General features: G+C 58.2%; 1 protein-coding gene and 1 long non-coding RNA gene across 7 annotated transcripts; one reads left to right on the top strand and one right to left on the bottom strand.

Annotated features, from left to right (window-relative positions):
* Nucleotides 1-1,647: 1,647 nt before the first annotated feature.
* Nucleotides 1,648-11,785, bottom strand: LOC122494598. Its single transcript, XR_006300214.1, has 3 exons — nucleotides 11,682-11,785; nucleotides 3,544-3,629; nucleotides 1,648-3,361 (listed from the first exon to the last, which is right to left on the bottom strand). It is a non-coding gene; the product is annotated as an uncharacterized LOC122494598 (long non-coding RNA).
* MVD (mevalonate diphosphate decarboxylase) lies at nucleotides 10,707-19,578 on the top strand. Of its 6 annotated transcripts, none has more exons than XM_043599859.1 (10): nucleotides 10,707-10,817; nucleotides 11,107-11,206; nucleotides 14,394-14,464; nucleotides 14,828-15,419; nucleotides 16,128-16,327; nucleotides 16,588-16,662; nucleotides 16,768-16,986; nucleotides 17,239-17,354; nucleotides 18,245-18,353; nucleotides 18,912-19,578. In XM_043599859.1, the coding sequence occupies exons 2-10, from the start codon at nucleotides 11,170-11,172 to the stop codon at nucleotides 18,990-18,992; spliced, it is 1,500 nt and encodes a 499-aa protein (XP_043455794.1). In that variant the 5' UTR covers nucleotides 10,707-10,817; nucleotides 11,107-11,169; the 3' UTR covers nucleotides 18,993-19,578. The 6 variants fall into 6 exon arrangements, with proteins under 6 accessions (XP_043455794.1, XP_043455795.1, XP_043455797.1 ...); XM_043599860.1 differs by having other exon boundaries at nucleotides 10,803-10,817; nucleotides 11,112-11,206; XM_043599862.1 differs by lacking the exons at nucleotides 10,707-10,817; nucleotides 11,107-11,206 and adding an exon at nucleotides 12,021-12,127 and having other exon boundaries at nucleotides 14,828-14,942; nucleotides 15,273-15,419.
* The last annotated feature ends 1,260 nt before the right edge of the window (nucleotides 19,579-20,838 follow it).

Raw genomic sequence — 20,838 nt, 5'->3', positions numbered from 1 at the left:
CAGCACCACACCCCCGTCACCCTGCACCTCACGTAGCCCCAAGACAAACCTTAAGCAAAAACAAATAAAAAATGGATTAAAAGCCTGTAAATAGGGGCACCTGGATGACTCAGTCGGTTAAGCCTCTGACTCCCAGTTTTGGCTCAGGTCACGATCTCGTGGTTCGCGAGTTCGAGCCCTGTGTCGGGCTCTGTGCTGCCAGTGTGGAGCCTGCTTGGGATTCTCTCTCTCTCCTCTCTCTGCCCTCCCCGCCTCTCTCTCTCTCTCTCTCTCAAAATAAATACATAAACTTAAAAAGCCTGTAAGTAAAGTCCTGTTTTGTGCTCTCTCTGCTGACGGACGAGAGGAGACAGTAGGTACCTGCTCTGTGGCAGACACGGTGCCTCGAACAGGCCCCAAAGGAAGGGCCTGGTGGGAATGGAGCAGCCAGCGGCCAGGGGAGGGTGGAGATTCAAGCCTGATCTCTCTTCCTGTGTCGCGGCCGACACGGGTGTCTATGAGTGGGACCCCACGGTTCTGAGAAAACGCCGCTGATCTCAAGAGGAGGAGCTGGGACCACGCAGACGGGGCGGCGAAGGCGAAGGCGTGGGCAGAAGCCGTTCCCTCCCAGGTGCTCTGTTGGGGGGGCCGACCCCGTGGAAGGCCACGTGCACAGGGAGATGCCCTGCTGGGCTCGTCTCGAAATTCTGCCTACTTCTTGAACACGAGACCACACTTTCACCTTGCGTGCAGCCCCACAATGTCACTGCGGGTCCTGTGTCCGAGGAGAGGTAATAAGGACACAGGTAAACATAAGCCTCCGGACGGGCGGAGCCCGGCACCCACCGTTTCCATGGTGCATGTTCCTCCCTCCCCCAAAGTCACCTTCGCTGTGCCACCCTGTGCCGCCTTCGCCGGCATCTGACTCGGGGGTCAATGTGTCTAGGCCTGGTTCAAAGAGCGCATTTTGGTTCGGAAACCAAAGGGCGAATATTTTTAGATGAGCAGTTTGGCAAAGACAACATCCGACTGTCCTCTGACATCGGCAAGAACCCACTCAGGGCAGTAAGTCTACAGCAGACAGTGACCACACCCCTCAGTTCATAGCCCCCCACCTGGTGCTTCAGACGGAAAGCGGTGGTGTCACCAGGTGGCCGGACTGAGGCGTGACTGGCACACAGCCAACCGTCCAACGTTAAGTGCACGGGGAGATGTGCCGGGACACCTGTGCGCACCCGTGACACCATTGCCCACTCGAAGCAGCAGACATACGACCCGCCCAGCTTCCTCATGCCGCGGTCCGCCTACCCAGCCCTCGGCCTCATCCCAGGCAACCACGGGATGCCTTCTGTCAGACAGATCGGTTACTGGCACTTTCTAGAACGCTCAGGAGCGGAATTTGCCGTGATTGTTCACGTGTCTCGTCCCCCAGTCTCTACCTCCAGGCTTCAACACATGTCCTCTTTCTTCCTGCACACTTCCCAAGGCCTCAGATTCCTTTTACTGACCCTCCAATACTGGTCCAGAACTTCCATTATAGACACCATGGTCTGCGTCATAAGAGAAGACAGAAGTCACAGACCACACGGTATACAGACAGATGATACGAACTACTGCAGTCTACAGATGATACAACATCAGTCTACAGAGGACAGATGACACACTATATCACAGTCTACAATCTGATGACACAGACCATCACAGTTTGCCAATAAATGACAGATGATCCAGATGATCAGTCTATAGAGGATACAGACGATCACGTCTGCAGATAGTAGACGATACAGACTATCAGCGTCCACGGATGATACAAGCTCACGTTCAGTACGTGACAGATAGTACAGACTGTCATAGTCTGTAGCTGACAGATGGCATGGAATGTGGATGAACGTGGTATAGACCATCAGACTCTACACGTGACAGATGGTATATATTGTCATAGTCCACAGATGACAGATAGTGTAGACTATCATGGTGTATAGACGACAGATAGTATGGACTATCACACTCTGGAGATGACAGATGGTATCGACTGTCAGACTCTACATGTGACAGATGGTGTATATTGTCATAGTCCACAGATGACAGATAGTATAGACTATCATGGTCTACAGACGACAGACTGTATGGACTATCATACTCCATAGATGACAGATGGTGTGGACTCACATACTCTACACATGACAGATGGTCTAGACTGTCACACTCTGTAGATGGCAGATGGTAAAGACTATCATGGTCTATAGATGACAGATGGTATGGACTATCACACTATGTAGAAGACAGATGATATACTCTATCATACTCTGTAGATGACAGACGGTATACATTGTCATAGTCCATAGATGACAGACAGTATAGACTATCATGGTCTAGAGACGACAGATGGTATGGACTATCAGAGTCTCTAGATGACAGATGGTATAGTCTATCGTACTCTACAGTTGACTCTACAGATGATTAGACTATCCTACTCTATAGTTGACAGACGGTATCAACTATCACACTCCATAGATGACAGTCCGGAGTATCATACTCTACAGCTGACAGATGGTACAGACTATCATGGTCTATAGATGACAGACGGTACAGACTATGATACTCTATACATGATGGATGGTACCGACTATGAGACTCTATAGATGACAGTATGGACGATCAAACTCTATAGATGACAAATGGTATAGACTATTGTACTCTGTAGATGACAGATTATACGGACTATCGTACTCTACGGATGTACAGATTACCATACTCTATAGATGACGGACGGTACGGACTATCACACTCTGTATTTCACAGATGCTACGGACTATCACGGTCTACAGATGACAGTCAGCATGGACTATCATATCTGTAGATGGCAGACGGTACGGACTATCACCCTCCATAGATGACAGACGGTACGGGGTATCATAGTCTGTGGATATCAGGCAGTATGGACCATCATAGTGTACAGATGACAGACGGTATCGACTGTGACAGACTATAGACGACGGATGTCACAAACTACCACCGTGCAGGCTCAACAGACAAGAGTGGTCACAGACTACCATGATAACCTTAGGCGTCTCCCTGCTCCAATCCATCCATGTCAGCAAATATCTTTGCTCAAGATACAGTTACAACCATGTCATCTCCAGACCGAAAGCCGGACCTCTGTCCAGGTCTGTGGGACCTCGGTATTTACAGCATCTCCAGCAGCACGCCACTGTCTCTGCTGTGTCACTGTTTACTCGTTAGGAGTTACCTCATCTCCGCAGGTAGGCTGTCAATCTCCTGAGGATGGGGTCGCCTCCTACCTCCCCTGATAACTTAGAAGAAGATCCAATGGCTGTAGAGCCTCTGTTTTGTGATGATGAGAAGGTCACACAGCTACTTCCTGAGTGGGGACGGAACGAAAGGGTAACTTTGGAAGGTGTGAAAGTGTGGAGGCCGGGGGCACCCCTGTACCGGTCCTTAAGCCAAGGGTGGCCCAAGCCCCTTTCTCTGCCGGTCTGGAGCACGCCCACCCTTCAAACGCTCCTTTTCCCGTTTGTGCCCCCAACCCCGCTACCCTCTCACCTTCCTGGGATGTCAGCAGGTACTTGGCGGTTTCAGATGCTCAGCTGCAGCCAAGTTGGTGCTGGATCCGTGACACTGAATCTGTCCTGCAAGGAAGACAGTGCAGTCCTTAGAGACGGAAGCGTGTGTGCGAACAGCAAGGCTCAGAAGACCACAGCACCACAGGGACCGGGCCACAGGGACAGCAGGGCCACAGGGACAGGATCACTGGGACAGGGCCACAGGGACCGGGCCATATGACAGGGCCACAGGGACAAAAGGGCCACACGGACGGGGCCACAGGGCCAGGGCCACAGGGACCAGGACACAGGGACAGGGCCACAGGACAGGACTACAGGGAGAGGGCCACAGGGACAGAACCACAGGGACAGCAGGGCCACAGGGACCAGGCCATAGGACAGGACCACAGGGAGAGGACCACAGGGACAGGATCACAGGGACAGGGCCACAGGGACCGGGCCAGATGACAGGACCACAGGGACAGCAGGTCCACAGGGACTGGGCCACAGGGACAGGACCACAGGGACAGGATCACAGGGACTGGGCCACAGGACAGGACTACAGGGAGAGGGCCACAGGGACAGAACCACAGGGACAGCAGGGCCACAGGGACCGGGCCACAGGATAGGACCACAGGGAGGGGGCCACAGGGACCAGGCCACAGAGACAGCAGGGCCATAGGGACAGTGTCACAGGGACAGGGCCACAAGGACACCAGGGCCACAGGGACTGGGCCATGGATGACAGGGCCACCAGCGATAGGGACACAGGGACAGCACAGCCCACCCACCAACTGGCATTCTGGTGAGCAGACCCAGGAGGGATGGTGGTCAGAGGACTGGTTAGTGTCAAGTGAGTGGTGGTGGCTACGGGGCCATATTTTGATGCTTCAAATGACTGTATGATCTGTGTTCTTTATGTGCATCAAACATCTCTTAACAAACGGAAAAACTTTACAAAGAAACAGTGGCCCTGGGAGAAGAAAGAGACATCAGGAGGGGACGGGCAGTATCCCCCCCCGCAGTGATTACGGGGCGTGGTCCAGCTCTCCCTCCCCTCAGCAGGCAGCTCCCAAAGGTCCCGGGCCGGGAAACACTTGCCAGCCCCCAGCTCTGGGCCATCGGCCTCAGATCATTCTCTCCAGATGGGAATGCCTGGTGAGACTGGGCTGGTTCCCGGGGTAACTGAAGGACACCGAGCATGCCCCATTGAGCTGCCTTGGCAGCTGAAGACAGCGGTCTCTCGTGAGCATAAGTGAAATAATTCACAGAAGAACTTAGTCCCCGACACGCAGGCTGGGGCCACGTGGCCAGAGGTGGACGAGCTGGGCAGCTGAAGGCTCTGAGGATCACTGGGCGGGAGACCCGGGAACACCGAGCTCTGGTCCCGCTCTGGTCACTGGGCAGGAGGGAAAGGCAGCAGTGTCACAGCCCTGAGGCAAGGCCCCCCTTCCTGGGCCAGGACGTCGTCGCCTGCTTCAGCTCACCGCACTCCTGCACCTGCACTTTGCACACCATCGTGACACCGGGCGGGCCCGTGATCGGTGTTCACTGACCGGGCAGCGAGGCCCTTCTTGCTCTCCCGAAACTCCGAGGCACCAATGGCTGGAGGAAGGTCGGGCTCCAGAGCCTGCAGCCTGGAGGTGACCCGTGGTCCCTATGCCTCCATCTCGTCTACGTGCCTGATGACAGCACAGGGGGACGCCCCTCCTCCTTCTGCTTCAGGGATGGGCCAAGCAGCAGCTACTGAGGAAGGCTGTCATTTCTTCTGTGCTGGCGTCTGAGCCCTGCACTTGGCACTTCCAGGAGAGAGCAGGGCTCTCAGTTCACAGAGGAGGAGGCTGGGGTGGCTGCAGCTACATCCAGGTCTGCTTCACCCCGAGCCCACCTGCTTCCCCCCACCCATCTTTGCTGCTCACGGCATGGCCCTCGGCCAGCAGCTTCCACAATCGGCACGCCTGGTGCCTGCTGGAAACGCAGACTATCAGGACCCACCCCAGATCTCCTGAATCAGAATTCCCACACGCTGCCCTGGATGAATCATGTGCACACTCACACTACAGGAACACCACCCTGCACTCACTCTCGTCAGCACTGGGAGCTGATCTTAAAGGGAGACCTGGAACTTCACACCCATCAGGGTGGGTTGTTATTAAAACAAAGATGAAGGCGATCCCGATCAAAACAACACCAGCACTCTTCCCGGAGCTGGAACAGACAATCCTAAAATGTGTATGGAACCAGAAAAGACCCCGAATAGCCAAAGCGACCTTGAAAAAGAAAACCAAAGCAGGAGGCATCACAATCCCGGACTTCGAGCTGTATTACAAAGCTGTAATCAGCAAGACAATACGGTACTGGCACAAGCAGAGACACTCTGATCAACGGAGCAGAATAGAGAACCCAGAAATGGACCCACCAACGTATGGCCAACTAATCTTCGATGAAGCAGGAAAGAACATCCAATGGAATAAAGACAGTCTCTTCAGCAAGTGGTGCTGGGAAAACTGGACAGCGACATGCAGAAGAATGAATCTGGACCACTTTCTTACACCAGACACAAAAATAAACTCAAAACGGACGAAAGACCTCAATGTAAGACAGGAAGGCCATCACAATCCTCGAGGAGAAAACAGGCAAAAACCTCTTTGGCCTTGCCTGAAGCAACTTCTTGCTCAACACGCCTCCGGAGGCAAGAGAAACAAAAGCAGAAATGAACTACTGGGACCTCATCAAAATAAAAAGCTTCTGCACAGCGAAGGAAACAATCTGCAAAACTAAAAGGCAACCGACGGAATGGGAGAAGATATTTGCAAACGACCTATCAGATAAAGGGTTAGTATCCAAAATCTATAAAGAACTGATCAAGCTCAACACCCAAAAAACAAATAATCCGGTGAAGAAATGGGCAAAGACATGAATAGACACTTTTCCAAGAAAGACATCCAGATGGCCGACACATGAAAAAATGCTCAACCTCACTCATCATCAGGGAAATACAAATCGAAACCACAATGAGATATCCCCTCACCCCTGTCAGAATGGCTCACATTAACAACTCAGGCAACAACGGATGTTGGTGAGGATGCGGCGAAAGAGGAACTCTTTTGCATTGTTGGTGGGAATGCAAGCTGGTGCAGCCACTCTTGAAAACAGTATGGAGGTTCCTCAAAAAACTAAAACTAGAACTACCCTACCCCCCAGCAATTGCACGACTAGGCATTTATCCACGGGATACAGGTGTGCTGTTTCAAAGAGATATATACACCCCCGTGTTTATAGCAGCACTATCGACAATAGCCAAAGTATGGAAAGAGCCCAAATGTCCATTGATGGATGAATGGATAAAGATGTGGTATATACATACAAGGGAATATTAGTTGGTGATGAAAAAGAATGAAATCTTGCCATTTGCACGTACGTGGATGGAACTGGAGGGTATTATGCTAAGCAAAATAAGTCAGAGAAAGACAAATATATGATTTCACTCATCTGTGGAATGTAAGAAACAAAACAGAGGAACATAAGGTAAGGAAAGCAAAAATAAGATAAAAACAGAGAGGGAGACAAACCCTAGGAGACTCTTAAATACAGAGAAATGAGGGCTGCTGGAGGGGTTGTGGGTGGGGGGATGGGTAAAGGGTGAGACGCATTAAGGAGGACACTTGTTGGGGTGAGCACCGGGTGTTACAGGTAAGCGATGAGTCACTAAATTCTACTCCTGAAACTACTATTACACTCTATGTTAACTAACTTGGTTGTTTTTAATGTTTATTTCTGAGAGAGACAGAGAGAGACAGACAGACAGACAGAGTGAGAATGGGGGAGGGCAGAGAGAGAGGGAGACACAGAATCCGAAGCAGGCTCCAGGCTCTGAGCTGTCAGCACAGAGCCTGACATACGGCTCGAACCCATGAACCGAGGGATCACGACCTGAAGTCGGACACTCAACCGACTGAGCCACCCAGGCACCCCACGAACTTGGATTTAAATAAAAAAATAAATATTCCCTTTTAATATAAATACGTAAATAAATAACAAAGATGAGTTAGTAAGTGTTGGCGAGGACGTGGAGAAACGGGGACCCCGTGCACGGTCAGCGGGGGTGTGAAAGGTGCAGCTGCCGTGGAAAACGGCACGCCGGTTCCTCAAAGACTCAGCAATGGCCTCACCACGTGACCCAGCAACTCCATCCGGGGAGCAGACGCCCAAAAGAACTAAAAGGACGCGAACAGGTACGTGTGCACCTGTGCGCGCGGCAGCATCCCTCACAACAGCCGAGAGGTGGAAGCCAGCGAGGTGTCCCTCGGTGGATGAATCCACGAAACCGTGTGGGCCGTCCACGCGAGGGGGTGTTATTGAAGCTTAAGACGGGAAGGAAGTAGCGGCAGCTGGTGCCACACGGATGGACCCGGAGGACATCCTGCCAAGGGCAGGAAGCCGGTGACAACAGGACACTCTGAGGGTCCCACTCGTACGAGGTCCCCCGAAGAGTGGGATCCGTGGAGACGGGAGCCGGATGGGCGGTGCGGGCGCTCGGGCCAGGCCGGGGAGTTGGCTTCACGGGGACAAGGCTCTGGCTGGGGAAGGTGGCAGAGTTCGGTGAACGGCAGGGGGTGGTGACGTGTGCTTCCAGAGGGAACGGACCTAACATCCCTGCGCTGGCCAAAAAGTGGTGAAGGTGGTAAACTTTTGTTATGTATATTTTAGCACAATTTTTTTTTTAATTTTTTTAACGTTTATTTATTTTTGAGACAGAGAGAGACAGAGCACGACCGGGGGAGGGTCAGAGAGAGGGAGACACAGAATCTGAAACAGGCTCCAGGCTCTGAGCCGTCAGCCCAGAGCCCGACGCGGGGCTCGAACTCACGGACCGCGAGATCGTGACCTGAGCCGAAGTCGGCCGCCCAACCGACTGAGCCACAATTTTTAAACAATGCTTTAAAACAAAAAAGGAAACCTGAGGACCATCGTGGAAGATGCTTCCGGCTTGCAGGAGGGACCCCTACTCTTCACCCCTGCTAGTGAGCCTTGAGATGTCAAGCTTCGCTCCCTGTTCTGCACACACATCTTTGAAACACTTGAATGGAACAAATCAGAAAATCAGAATAACGTGACCTCTGGTTTACCATCCTCTCTGCGACCCAATAGGCATTAACCCCACAACTTACATGACAAACCCTGAGAGTAGGAGAAAAGCATTTATTTCATTCATTTGCCCAAGAGGCCCTACGATGAGTTAATTTCATGCATGTGGGTGGGTCCTGGGCTGAAGGTGCTGGTGTGGATGTGCATCCAGCCTGTGTACAGGCGTTGTTCATTCAAGGCTCTCCATTACATAAAGGGGCCTTTGCCCACGAGCACGCTGTCAGACGTTTGTGCCCACACAGGGAGCACGGGGCAGGAAGGGATGTGGTTGGAAGAGAATCCTTATTTCTATTCACTGGCAATCAATAGATTCTAAAACTGAAAAAAAAGAATAAAAAAAATCAGAAAAAGAAAGAGGGGCACCTGGGTGGCTCGGTCAGTTGAGCACCCCACTAGATTTTGGCTCAGGTTGTGATCTCATGGCTCCTGGGATACAGCCCCTCATTGGGCTCTGCACTGTCACTGCAGAGACTGCTTGGGATTCTCTCTCTCTGTCCCTCCCCTCCTCTCTCTCTCTCAAAATAAATACACTTAACAAAAAGAAAGAAATCAAGAAAGAAAGAATATAAGCAGGTTGTTTAGAAATACGGAAGAAAACAGGGGCGCCTGGGTGGCTCAGTTGAGCATCTCACTTAAAAAAATTTTTCTTAATGTTTACTTTTGAGACAGAGCCCAGACGGGGGAGGGGCAGAAAGAGAGGGAGACACAGAATCCGAAGTAGGCTCCAGGCTCTGAGCTGTCAGCACAGAGCCGGACACAGGGCTCGAACCCACAAACCTTGAGATCATGATCTGAGCTGAAGTCAGACGCTCAACCGACTGAGCCATCCAGGCGCCCTGAGCATCCAACTCTTGATTTCCACTCAGGTCATGATCCCTGGGTGGTGAGATTGAGCCCTGCGTTGGGCTCCTTGCTGAGTGTGGGGCCTGCTTGGGATTGTCTCTCTTGCCCTCTGGCCCTCTCCCTGATTCACGCTCTAAAATAAATAAATAAAATTATATATTAAAAAAAGAAATATGGAGGGAAATAAAGATTTGAAAGTGGTTGCCTTTGATGAACCAAACCTGGGGGTGGGTGAGTGGAGAAGTGGTCTGGTAACTGACTTTTAAAATCATGTATACACAGTACTATCTTAGTTCATCCAGGCTGCTAGGATGAAACCACCACAGGCTGGGGGGCTTACAAACACCCCCTGGTTTCTCACAGTCCTGGACGCTGGAGCTCCAAGACCAGGGCACAGACGGCCGTCTTCTTGCTGTGTCCCCGCGGGGCGCAAGGGGCAGGGGCGCCAATCCCATCACGAGGCTCCGCCCTCCTGACCTCATGGCCTCCCGACAGCATCACGCTGGGGGCTGGGTTCCACAGATGAATTTGGGGAAGGCGGTTCACTCTGTAGACTTAATAAATGTTGGTGCTGTCCTCTCCACCACTGCCTTGGCGAACAGAAGTCACCGAGACTCACAGGCACCCTCTCTTCAGAGAATATGCCAGGAACAAGCTACCACCAATCTTGTAAAACAAGTTTCAGCCGTTTTGCATGAAATGGAAACATGATTGCAAGAAAAACTAAAAAAAACAGCCATCTGGAATACAAATGCAAACAGCAGTAAGATTCGGTTTTTCACCTTAAGACCGATGGGCTGCGTGGAGAGGGTGAGCACGCTCCCACGCTTTGGGGACCGGCCTTCAACAACCGATTCAACTTCCTCCTGGGAACTTGCCAACAGCTACCTATACCTGACACGCTCTACTTGGCCAGGTGATTACAATTCCTGAAATTCCTCCTACAAGAATACTAACACTCACACAAAAAACAGCTTATACTATATAAAAAAAAAAAAATTGGTAACAACCTAATTGTGCACCAACATGGGGCGGGCTGGAAAGATTAAGGCACATGTGGACAGCAGAGCCAGGGAGCATTTTTGTTCGGAATTGGAATGATCTCCATAAAGCACCTAAGTGGAAAAAGGTCCCTGCATATCATCACACAGAAACTGTTCTCGGACAGACACTCAAGCACTGGGTCGCACTAACCCTTCTGGGAAGAGAGCCGGGTGGCTGGCCGAGGGTGGGACAGTTCACAGCACGTACTCAAACTCGACTGAAGAATGGGCCATTTTAAAGGTAAAAATGAACATTTATTGGGGGCGCCTGGGTGGTTCAGTCCGTTAAGCTTCTCACTTCAGCTCAGGTCATGATCTCACGATCCGTGAGTCCGAGCCCGGCGTCGGGCTCTGTGCTGACAGCTCGGAGTCTGGAGCCTGCTTCAGATTCTGTGCCTCCCTCTCTCTGCCCCAACCCACTCGCACTCTCTCTCTCAAAGATAAATAAAACATTAAAAAAACTTTTTAACTAAACATTTAGAAAGGGAAGAGGGAAACTGGGAGTTAGTGTTTAACGGCTGGACTTTCAGTTTAGGATAAAAAAGTTCTGCTGTTGTATGGTGGTGATGGCTGTAAACCGGGAATGTATTTAAATGCTACAGGACCGCACAACTGGGAATGGTTACAACGGTAAGTGTTACGTTATGAATATTTTACAATAGAAAAGTCCCTGTGCAGAGATCTGACAATCCGCCTTCACGGTGAAAAAAGGACCCCTGCTTATCTGGAGCTCAGAAAAAGGAGAGGTTTGAAGGAGCCTAGCTCTGAAGCAATTCATCCCTTAGCGCCCCCCAGCCCAGGGGCTCTGGCGAGTACCGGAGGTGGAGGGTGCGTCCCATGGGGACGCCAGATCTCGGGGACCTCGGGGGACGAGGCGTGGGGAGGACCTGTCCCGTGGCGCTGGGGACCCTGGGCGGGGAGGATCTGTCCTGGGAGCAGGGCGTGGGGAGGACTTGTCCCGGGGCGCCGGGGACTTGCCCTTCAGCCCCGGCGGCACCCCTGACGCCGTCACCCCGTCTTTCGTCTGGAGCTACTGAGGCGCCTGAGCCCCCGGACCCCCTGAGCCCAGCCTGGGCGGACAGTCCCTCAGGGTGCGGTCCCCTACCGCGTCCGCCCGCGGGAACTTTCCGGGTTCAGCTGGAGTCCAAGCCCGCTCTAGGGAAGTCCGACGCCACGCGCCTGCGCAGACCCCTGCGCCTGCGCAGTCCCAGCGCCTACGTAGACTGGGCGTCTGAGTGCACGGCGTCTGGGTTGATCCTTGCGCCTGCGCAAAGGAGGTGCGTGTCCGCCAGCCCACGGGGGCGGACCCAGAGTCAGCAGGCCATCGTCCGATTTCGCTCATTGGCTGAGAAGTGGAGCGGTGGCCGGGCCCACCGCTGATTGGACGGAGCGAGGACAGCTTCCCTGCCGGCGAATCGCGGGGCCGGTGAGGTGCCGGCCGGGCCGGCTGCAGGCTCAGCTCGCAGTGTTTCTGGGCCATGGCCTCCGAGGAGAAGCCGCTGGTGGTCGTGACCTGCACCGCGCCGGTCAACATCGCGGTCATCAAGTACTGTGAGTGCCTGGCCGAGGCGCGGGACACGGTCTACGGGGCCCGGACGGGGGACAGGGTCCACGCGGGAGGTCCACCCCTGGATGGAGGGACGGGGGACAGGATCCACGGGAGACGTCCACCTCTGGGATGGGGGACAGGGTCCACGAGGGACGTCCACCCCCGCGTGAAGAAGGGACGAGGGACAGGGCCCATGTGGGGGGGTTCACACCCCCCGGGGGGGGCGAGATGGGGGACAGGTGCACAAGGGAGGCCCACCTCCGGGACGGGGGACAGGGTCCACAGGGGACATCCGTCCCCCGGGGCTGGACGGGGTGGGGGGGGGCAGGGTCCACGGGGGATGTCCACTCCCCAGGGGGCCGGACGGGGGACAGGTCCACGCGGGAGGACCACCTCCAGGTGACGGAACAGGGGACAGGGTCCACGAGGGACGTCCACCCCCCCGGAGCAGGACGGGAGACAGTGTCCGAGGCAGTGGGGGCGTCCACTCCCCCGGGGGGCAGGATGGGGGACAGGTTCTGCTGGGGACATATCCCCCCAGGTGGAGGGACGAGGAACAGGGTCCACAGGGGGAGTTTTACCACCGCGGGGGCGGAGGACGTGTCCACTGGGACACCCACCCCCGGGGCTTGGCTCCCACAGTCCTGGAACCCGGCCACCTGGAGCCTGCTCTCCAAGTCCGTCATGTTCTCAAGACTGCTCAGTCCACGCGTTCCTTTCATGTGGAGCCTTGGGAGTGGCTCTCGTCCCTCGCCGTGAGTTGGAGATTCACCGGGGCGCTGGCTTGGGTCTTACTTGCTCCCTCAGCGCGGAGTCCTGTTCCCCGGCGGGGACACCCACGCTCTGCTTAGCCAGACACCCTTTGAAAGGTCGCTGTCCCAGCGTATCGTGGAGACAGCTGCTCTAAAGTTCGCGTGCAGGTGGCCGCGTGAACACAGGTTTTCATTCTTTGGGGATGAATGTCCAGGAGTGTCACTGCTGGGCCGTAGAGTAGTCGTGTTTCAGTTGTGTAAGGAAACTGTTGAACTTGACGTGCGGCTGCCACTTTCTGTTCCCACCAGCGACGCGTGGGCGACGCAGCTTTCTGGCCGCTGGTGTCCTCACTGGCTTTTGCTTCGGCCATTCTGATCGGTGGGTGACCTCTGACCGTGGGTTTGCTCCATGATTTTCTACCGGCCAGTGACACCGGACACCGTTTCCCGTGCTGTTTGTAACCTGTGCGTCCTCTTTGGTGAAACGCTTGCCCGCGTCTTATGTCCGTGTCCTAATTGGATTGTGTACTTTTTTACCGTCGAGTTTTGGGAGTTTGCTGTGTCCTCTGCGTCCTAATCCTTCGTCGGATGTTCGCAGATGTTTTCCGCCATCTGTGGCTTATCTTTCGACCGTCCTAACGGGGTCTTTCAAAGAGCCGTAGCGTTCAAAATCTGGGTGCGGCTCACGCGTTTGGGGTCAAGTCTGAGACTCACCTACCTGGCCCTCCAACCTGAAGATCTTCTGAAGGTTTTATGGTTTTCCATTTGAAGCTCAGGTCTCCGTTTTGAGTTGCTTTCTTGTGCAAGGTGTGAAACTTGGGTCCGTGCTTTGGGCCGTGGATGTGTAGTTGTTCTGGCGGCATTTGCCGGAAAGGCCGCACCTCTCTTTGCAACGGCTCTCGCGCCTTCGTCAAGTCCGTTGGGTGAATTGAAGTGGGTCTCTTTCTGGGCGCCCCGGGAGCCCCTGCCAGGGCTTGTCGTTAGCACCGCCGGTAACCGTCCGCTCTCCCGAGGCCCCACACAAGTGCAGCGCGACGTGGGTGCTTAACAGAGAGCCCTGCCACCGTCCACTCGTGGGAAGCTCCCTTTGCCGAGCCGGGGCGGGGGGAGGGGGCCGGTCTGAGCGTCTCCGGGGAGCAACAGCAGAGACTGGAACCAGGGCTCCCCTTGTTTGGGAGGCGAGAGCCTTACCCAGAGTGCTCGGGGCCTGGAAGGCCGCTCCGAGGGGCGGAAGATAAAACAAGCAATGAAACAGGGGATGGACCGGCCTCCAGCTCTGCTCTGGGACTGGGAGCCTGGTGAAGTGGGGAGAAATCCGGGAGGACTTCCTGAAGGCGAGGGCACAGGAGGAAGAGGACTTAACACTGTGCAGTGAGGCAGCAGGCTCTGGGCGGAGGGGAGAGAGCGGGCTGGCAGCGAGGGGAACTGGGGAGCACTGGTGGGGAGGAGCGAGGGCAGCGTGATGGTTTGCAGGGCTGGGCAATGGACCGGCCCGGCCTTGGGTTGTCTGTTCCAGGGGGGAAGCGCGATGAGGACCTGGTCCTGCCCATCAACTCCTCTCTGAGCGTCACCTTGCACCAAGACCAGGTTAGTACGAATGGGCACTGAACGCAACGTAAATATTTACCACGCTTTGGTTGAACTTTTGTTTAACAACTGTGGCAATAAACTCCCGGCCGGTGAACAGTTCCCCGGCCCCCTGTTAGGACTGCTCTTTGCACACAGGCCCCTGCTCCCAGCTCTCCTCCGGAGTCCAGGCCTGGTGCCAAGCCTGCCACCTGCCCTGGGGCCTCCTCACTGCCCGCCCGGCCTGCCTTGGCCTCAACGGCCCAGTTCTCTAGCAAGGCCGTCCCTACTCCTGAGCGGGAGACCCCGAAGGGCCATCCCCAGTGGAAAGGCGCGCTGACCCCTCACCCGTCCCTGCGGTGGCCCCTGTGTTTTCTCTCCCAGTTAAAAACCACCACCACGGCCGCCATCAGCAAGGATTTCACCGAGGACCGGATTTGGCTGAATGGCCGGGAGGAAGATGTGGGGCAGCCCCGCCTCCAGGCCTGCCTCAGGGAGAGTGAGTGGGATCCCGCGGGGGACGTGTGCGACACTGGGCCGAGCCCTTCCTTCCCCTCTGCCCCTTCTTCTGTCTGCAGGGTCAGAGTGCACAGAGGGTGCTGCTGGCTTCGCAGGCCCCCTGGGGAGGGGGCTGCCTGTGAGCACGGCCGGGGCCGGGGCCGGGGCGGGCACCGGGACCTTCCCTCCCCGAGAAGGGCGTCTGCAGGAGAAGCCGGGGGCAGAGGCCGGCTTTCGGCTGTGCCGCTCCCTCCTCCTGACTCACGGCGGGTGAGATGCCAGGAGCAGGTTGGGGCCACCTGCCCAGTGGCCGTGTCCCCTCCGCCTTCAGTCCGCCGCCTGGCCCGGAAGCGGAGGAGCACCGGCGACGAGGACCCGCCACCCCTCAGCCTCAGCTACAAGGTTCACGTCGCATCGGTGAACAACTTCCCCACGGCCGCGGGCCTGGCCTCCTCCGCAGCTGGTTATGCCTGCCTAGGTGGGTGCCCGCGGGGAGACCGAGGGCCTGTAGGGTGCTGTGCTGTGCATGCTGTGAATGCTGTCACATTCTTGCAACTTACGGGGAGTCCCCGCCACACGTCCGAACGATCCAGCTTCCTAGGGCTCTGTGTACAGGCCCTTCCAGGTTGTACGTGACAGAAACCCATCCGAAACGGGCTCAAGCCTAAGAGAAGGCCAGTATCTCCGCTTACCCGACACAATCCCAAGAGAGGCAGCTGGCCCCAGGTGCTCCGACAGGCCCACTGGGAGCCCGTCTGCCTCCTTCCGTCCAAACCCCTGCCCTGCTTCCCCCGTGCCGGCTCACTCTCCGGGACGCCCTCCCCACCCGCGCCAAGCTGGGCACCGCAGCGGCAGGCGGTGGGCTCACGATTTCTGACCTAGAAGGAACGCCGGGGGTGACGCTTACTTGCCCAGCCAGCTCGTGTGCTCTGCTTGAGCCGCCCTCGGTGCCTAGCGGGGCCGGGAGGGCGCCCGGGGCCGGGGGCAGAGAGCTTGCCCCCGGCTCTGTGTCCGGCCGTCGGGCCCCCGGCCAGACACAGCCCCACTCCGGCCCTGCCAGCTGTCTCGCTGATGCCGCTCTCCGGGTCCCTCTGCCTCGGTCTCTGCTCCCCGTGGTTTTCAAAGGCTCCCCCCACCCCCGGCCTGCCCATCTGAGCACCCTGTGTCCCGTACCCTGTGCCTGCAGCCTACGCCCTGGCCCGGGTCTATGGGGTTGACAGCGACCTCTCGGAAGTGGCCCGCCGGGGCTCGGGCAGCGCTTGTCGGAGCCTGTACGGCGGCTTCGTGGAGTGGCAGATGGGGGAGCGGGCCGACGGGAAGGACAGCGTCGCCCGGCAGGTGGCCCCCGAGTCACACTGGCCCGCACTCCGAGTCCTCATACTTGTGGTGAGTGAGGCTGGGAGGGGCGGCTGCCTCGGGAGGTGGAAGCGTCCCGTGGCTCCCGTGGCTCCCGTGGCTCCCTGCAGCTGCCGGGCTGCCGCTCCCAGGACTGCGCCGTGTCCGCCCGGGCGGGCGACCTCTGTGGTCGGGGGCACCGCTGTCCCGCTTCCCACACGAGCCCGGGGGGGGGGGGGGGGGTTGGGATGGGACACGTGTTCCGGGCCGGGGGCCGCAGGCTGGGGTCCAGGCGGTCTGTCTCGGTGCAGGTGAGCGCAGAGCGCAAGCTGATGGGCAGCACGGCGGGCATGCAGACCAGCGTGGAGACCAGCCCCCTGCTGAGGGTGAGGCTGGGGTGGGTGGGGGCGGGCGGCCGCCCGGGGCGCGTCCTGCGTCCCTCGGGGCCGGGCCGCTGTGCTCCGCTCAGCGGAATCTCCCGTGCCTCACAGTTCCGGGCCGAGGCGGTGGTGCCGGGGCGCATGGTGGAGATGGCCCACTGTGTCCGGGAGCGGGACTTCCAGGGTTTCGGCCGGCTGACCATGAAGGACAGCAACCAGTTCCACGCCACCTGCCTGGACACCTTCCCGCCCATCTCCTATCTCAGCGACATCTCCAGACGCATTATCCGCCTCGTGCACTGCTTCAACGCCCACCACGGGCAGACCAAGGCTAGCAGGGGCCCGGGGGGCAGCTGGGGGTGGAAGTCCTGCGGCGGGTTCCCGAGGCCGTGGCCCAGCACGGGCCTGCCCGCCACCAGGCTTCCCGGCACCTGCTTGACGTGGCTGCCGAGGGGCCGCGGCCCGCGCCGCCCCCCGGCCGGTCCTGAGTTAGGCGGGCGGCCACGGGTGTCCGTGGCGGGTGACAGGTGTGAGCCGGGCCGGCCTCTCCGCGGACACTCACGCTGACCACGCGGGTTCCAGGTGGCGTACACGTTTGACGCGGGCCCCAACGCTGTGGTCTTTACCCTGGACGACACCGTGCCCGAGTTCGTGGCTGCCGTGAGGCACTGCTTTCCCCCCGAGTCCAACGGAGACAAGTGAGTTGTGGGCCCCCGCGTTTGGGAGGCCGTCGGGGGAGGAGCAGGGTCTCCTGCTGAGGTTGGGGACAGTGGCACCTGAGGCCGTGGTGCTGAACGGGGGTCCCGTGGCAAGCGTCGATCTCTACAGGGACCGAGGGCACCTCCCTGTGACCGCAGGCGCTTCTCACACAGGTCACAGCCCTGGGGCCGCGTGCACGGGTGCGCAGCGTGATGGCTCCCGTGGGGCAGGGCCCCAGCCTCGAGGTGGCCACGGGGCCTTTGCGTTTCTCCCAGCGGTCCCTGTTCCCCGTGCAGGGAGATCGCCCTGCTAGGGCTGCGGGGAATACGCGGGGTTGTTTCTCTGTCACTGTAATTGGGGCAACACTGATGACTTCTAGTGGGGTGGGGCTGGAAGACTGACTTCCTTGCCCGATGGACAGAACGCACGACCAAGGACGATCCCCAAGGCAGCTGGTGTCCTCGTGGGAGGCTCTGAACTCACTGCCCTCGTCACCCCGTGGGTGGTTTGCAGGCTTTTGCTGTTCTGGGAACACGGCCACGGACTCACACTTGCACCGGGGTGTTTCCCTCGTAAGCTTCGTCCCCCCTTCCTGGCCACCGCGGCCAGGTTCTCGCGCACGCGCGCCCGGCTGCGTGTCTGCGTGTGTGAGGTCAAATACACGTCACACGTTACTCACCGCGTCAGCAGCCTCGAAGGGCACACAACCGGTGGCTTTACGCACTTCGTTGGGTTCCCGAGCCCGTGCACGTCGCCAGAGGAGACCTGCCCCTCCCCTCCGGCAGTGCCACCCCCGCCCCCGGCAGCCACTGCTGCTCTTCCTGTGTTGAGTCTGCTGTCTGCACACCTTCCGTCGGGAGCTCAGGACGTGCGGCCCGTCTTTCCCCAGGTTTCTGAAGGGGCTGCCCGTGAGGCCTGCCTCGCTCTCAGACGAGCTGAGGGCCGCGCTGGATGTGGATCCCACCCCCGGCGGCGTCAAGTACATCATCGCCACGCAGGTGAGGCCCAGAGGCCCGGCCCACTGAGGGCTCACGGCCAGCCTGCCGGCAGGTGAAGCGGCTCCCCGGCCCCGGTCTGTCCCCGGCAGGAAGCCGGCTTGCTGGTGGTAACAGTGACACCACCTTTCTGTTTTCAGAGCGTTTGGTACAGTGTGGTTTGTCCCGTCCACACACTCTCAAAGTGGATGTTTGGGGACCCTCCCACCCCCGCCGCCAAGCGAGGGGAGCACTTGGGAACACGCTGGGACCACCGGCGTCCCCAGTGCTGAGTGGGGAGACTTAGGGAGACTCACAAGTGCTGGGGACCCTTGGGGCTCGCCATGTGGGCACAGCTCAGAGTGCCCGAGCCGGCGTTCTGCTCGGATCTGCCCGAGTCTGAGTCCCGCGACCTGAGCACCGAGGCCACGGTCTCCACCTTCCACCTTGCACGTGCTATCCACCCTAGGTCTGGGTGACGGAGGCCCAGTGACCGGGTGCCTGCAGTGGCCCACGCGGGTTGTTAGCCTCTGTTAGTTTCTGACCTGCACTTCCCTTTCTCCCGTTGGCACGACCCGACAGGTGGGCCCCGGGCCTCAAACGCTGGACGACCCTCACGCCCACCTCCTGGGCCCCGACGGCCTGCCGAAGCCAGCTGCTTGACCACCTTCCCCAAGACGAGCCCCAGCCACCGCTGGGACAAGGGCCGCTTCGCCGGGACAGGGGTGCTGGGTGTGGCGGCCGCGAGTCTGTGCTCGCTGGGGGCTCGAGGGGTAGCCGCCGGGCTCCGGGCCAGGCCACTTGCTGTGGCCACATTGGGACACTTGGAGTGACCGTTGGCGCCACACGGGCAGTCGGGGGCACGCCCCCCAGCGGGTGCCGGGCTGGATGGCACGGGGCTCCCTGGCCTCGCCCGCTGGGGCCGCTGCCACCGCCCCAGACGGCAGCCGTGCCAGATATGACGGGGAGGTGGCGTCCCTCCTCAGAGCCGGGGGACAGGATGCCTCTGCAGACCTCAGGGACCCTCTGGAAGACTTGAAGCCTGAGAGCCGCCTACGGCTCCTCTGCCAGACGCAGGCCACGAGGCCACGAGGTGTGAATGGAACGTTTCTGTGTAAAATGACCACTGGGGGGCGCCTGGCGAGCTCAGTGGCGGAGCATGGGAGTCTTGGTCACAGGGTCGTGAGTTCAAACCCATGTTGGCAGCTGGAGAGTTTACTTTAAAAATAAATTAAAAAAAAAAAAAAAAAAAGACACCGGTGTGTCTCCTGCGGGAGGTGGGAGCGCGATGCCCGGAGCCCTGTGGGCTGCTGGGAAGAAAGACAGTGCTCCTGACTGGGGCCTTCTCGATTCCTCCACCAGGGCTCTGGGGTCCCTGCTCTGAGAGGCTGGAGGGTGTGGGCAGGATGGGCAGAGCTTGGAGCCAGCTTGCACCTGAAGAAGCTGCCCTCTGTCACCTGCTGGCCATGCACGTGGCCACGACTGTGGCCCACTTTCGGTGGCTGACACAATCCTTAAAGCCCTGACAGGCGTGGGGGTGTGGTTCGGGTCTTGCTTCAAGTTCCTGTCCACAAAAGAAGGCGGGAAGTGGGTTTTTTGGCCGCAGTGCTGGTTAGGGACATGATTCCCCTCAGCCCAGGAGTTTCTGGATCATGAAACCATAGGAATGCCACCCTTCCCCACTTCCAAAATGTCAGTGTAGTGCAGGCAGGCTTCTGGGAGGGGGTGGGCACCTGGGGGAACCCCTGCCCCTCTCCCACCAGGGACCGGGGCTGGGGCCGGGGCCGCCACTGCTGAAGTCACCCTCAAGGGGCAGTGTGGAGGGGATGACAAAGGGGCAGGCTCTGGCAATCTGGATTTTCTCGGAAGCTTGGCTTCTGTCCTCCAGTCAGCACTGTGAGCAGAGGGGTGCCTGGGCCGGATGAGGAAGTGGGGGCTGGGCCTGCCACCGTCCCTAGAGCAGGTACTGGCGTCCAAGAAGGCCTTGCTCCCTCGTGGGGCATCCATTGTGTGGGCGTGGTGAAGGTTCTGGGCCTTTAAACCCTTCTAGGAACGCAGCCTGCCCGCACCTCCCGGAGAGGCCCCTGTTGCCACCTGCGTGATCCTTGGTCTGGAAGCTCCAAGGAGAGGCGGAGCGTTCTGGGGTGCCTCTGCCTTCGTCCGCAGGTACACCCACCTCACAGCCTGCTCCCCCTGGCCCAGCCTGCCAGGCATCGCCCTGGTCATAAGCAGCCCACGTGATGCTCGGACATGGAGCTGGCGGGTTAAAGTGGTGGCCTCCCCCGCCCGCGCGCGCCCGGAAGGAGCTGGAAGGAGGAAGTGAGCCGGGAGGCCTGGGCCCGAAGGCGGGCTGGCTGGGCCTGCAGGGGACACCCCCCAGGGGGAAGGCCCGGGACAGGCAGGGCCCGCCTTTGCTCCGGTCCGGGCTGTCGCTGTCGGGGCGAGCGGTGGGAGGCCGGCGGGCCGCAGCGAAACTCCCACCTGCCTGGAGGGGCGGGGCCTGAGGCCG

Source organism: Prionailurus bengalensis, chromosome E2, assembly GCF_016509475.1.
Source record: "Prionailurus bengalensis isolate Pbe53 chromosome E2, Fcat_Pben_1.1_paternal_pri, whole genome shotgun sequence".
Taxonomy (NCBI): domain Eukaryota; kingdom Metazoa; phylum Chordata; class Mammalia; order Carnivora; family Felidae; genus Prionailurus; species Prionailurus bengalensis.
This window is presented reverse-complemented; position numbering and strand designations above follow the sequence as displayed.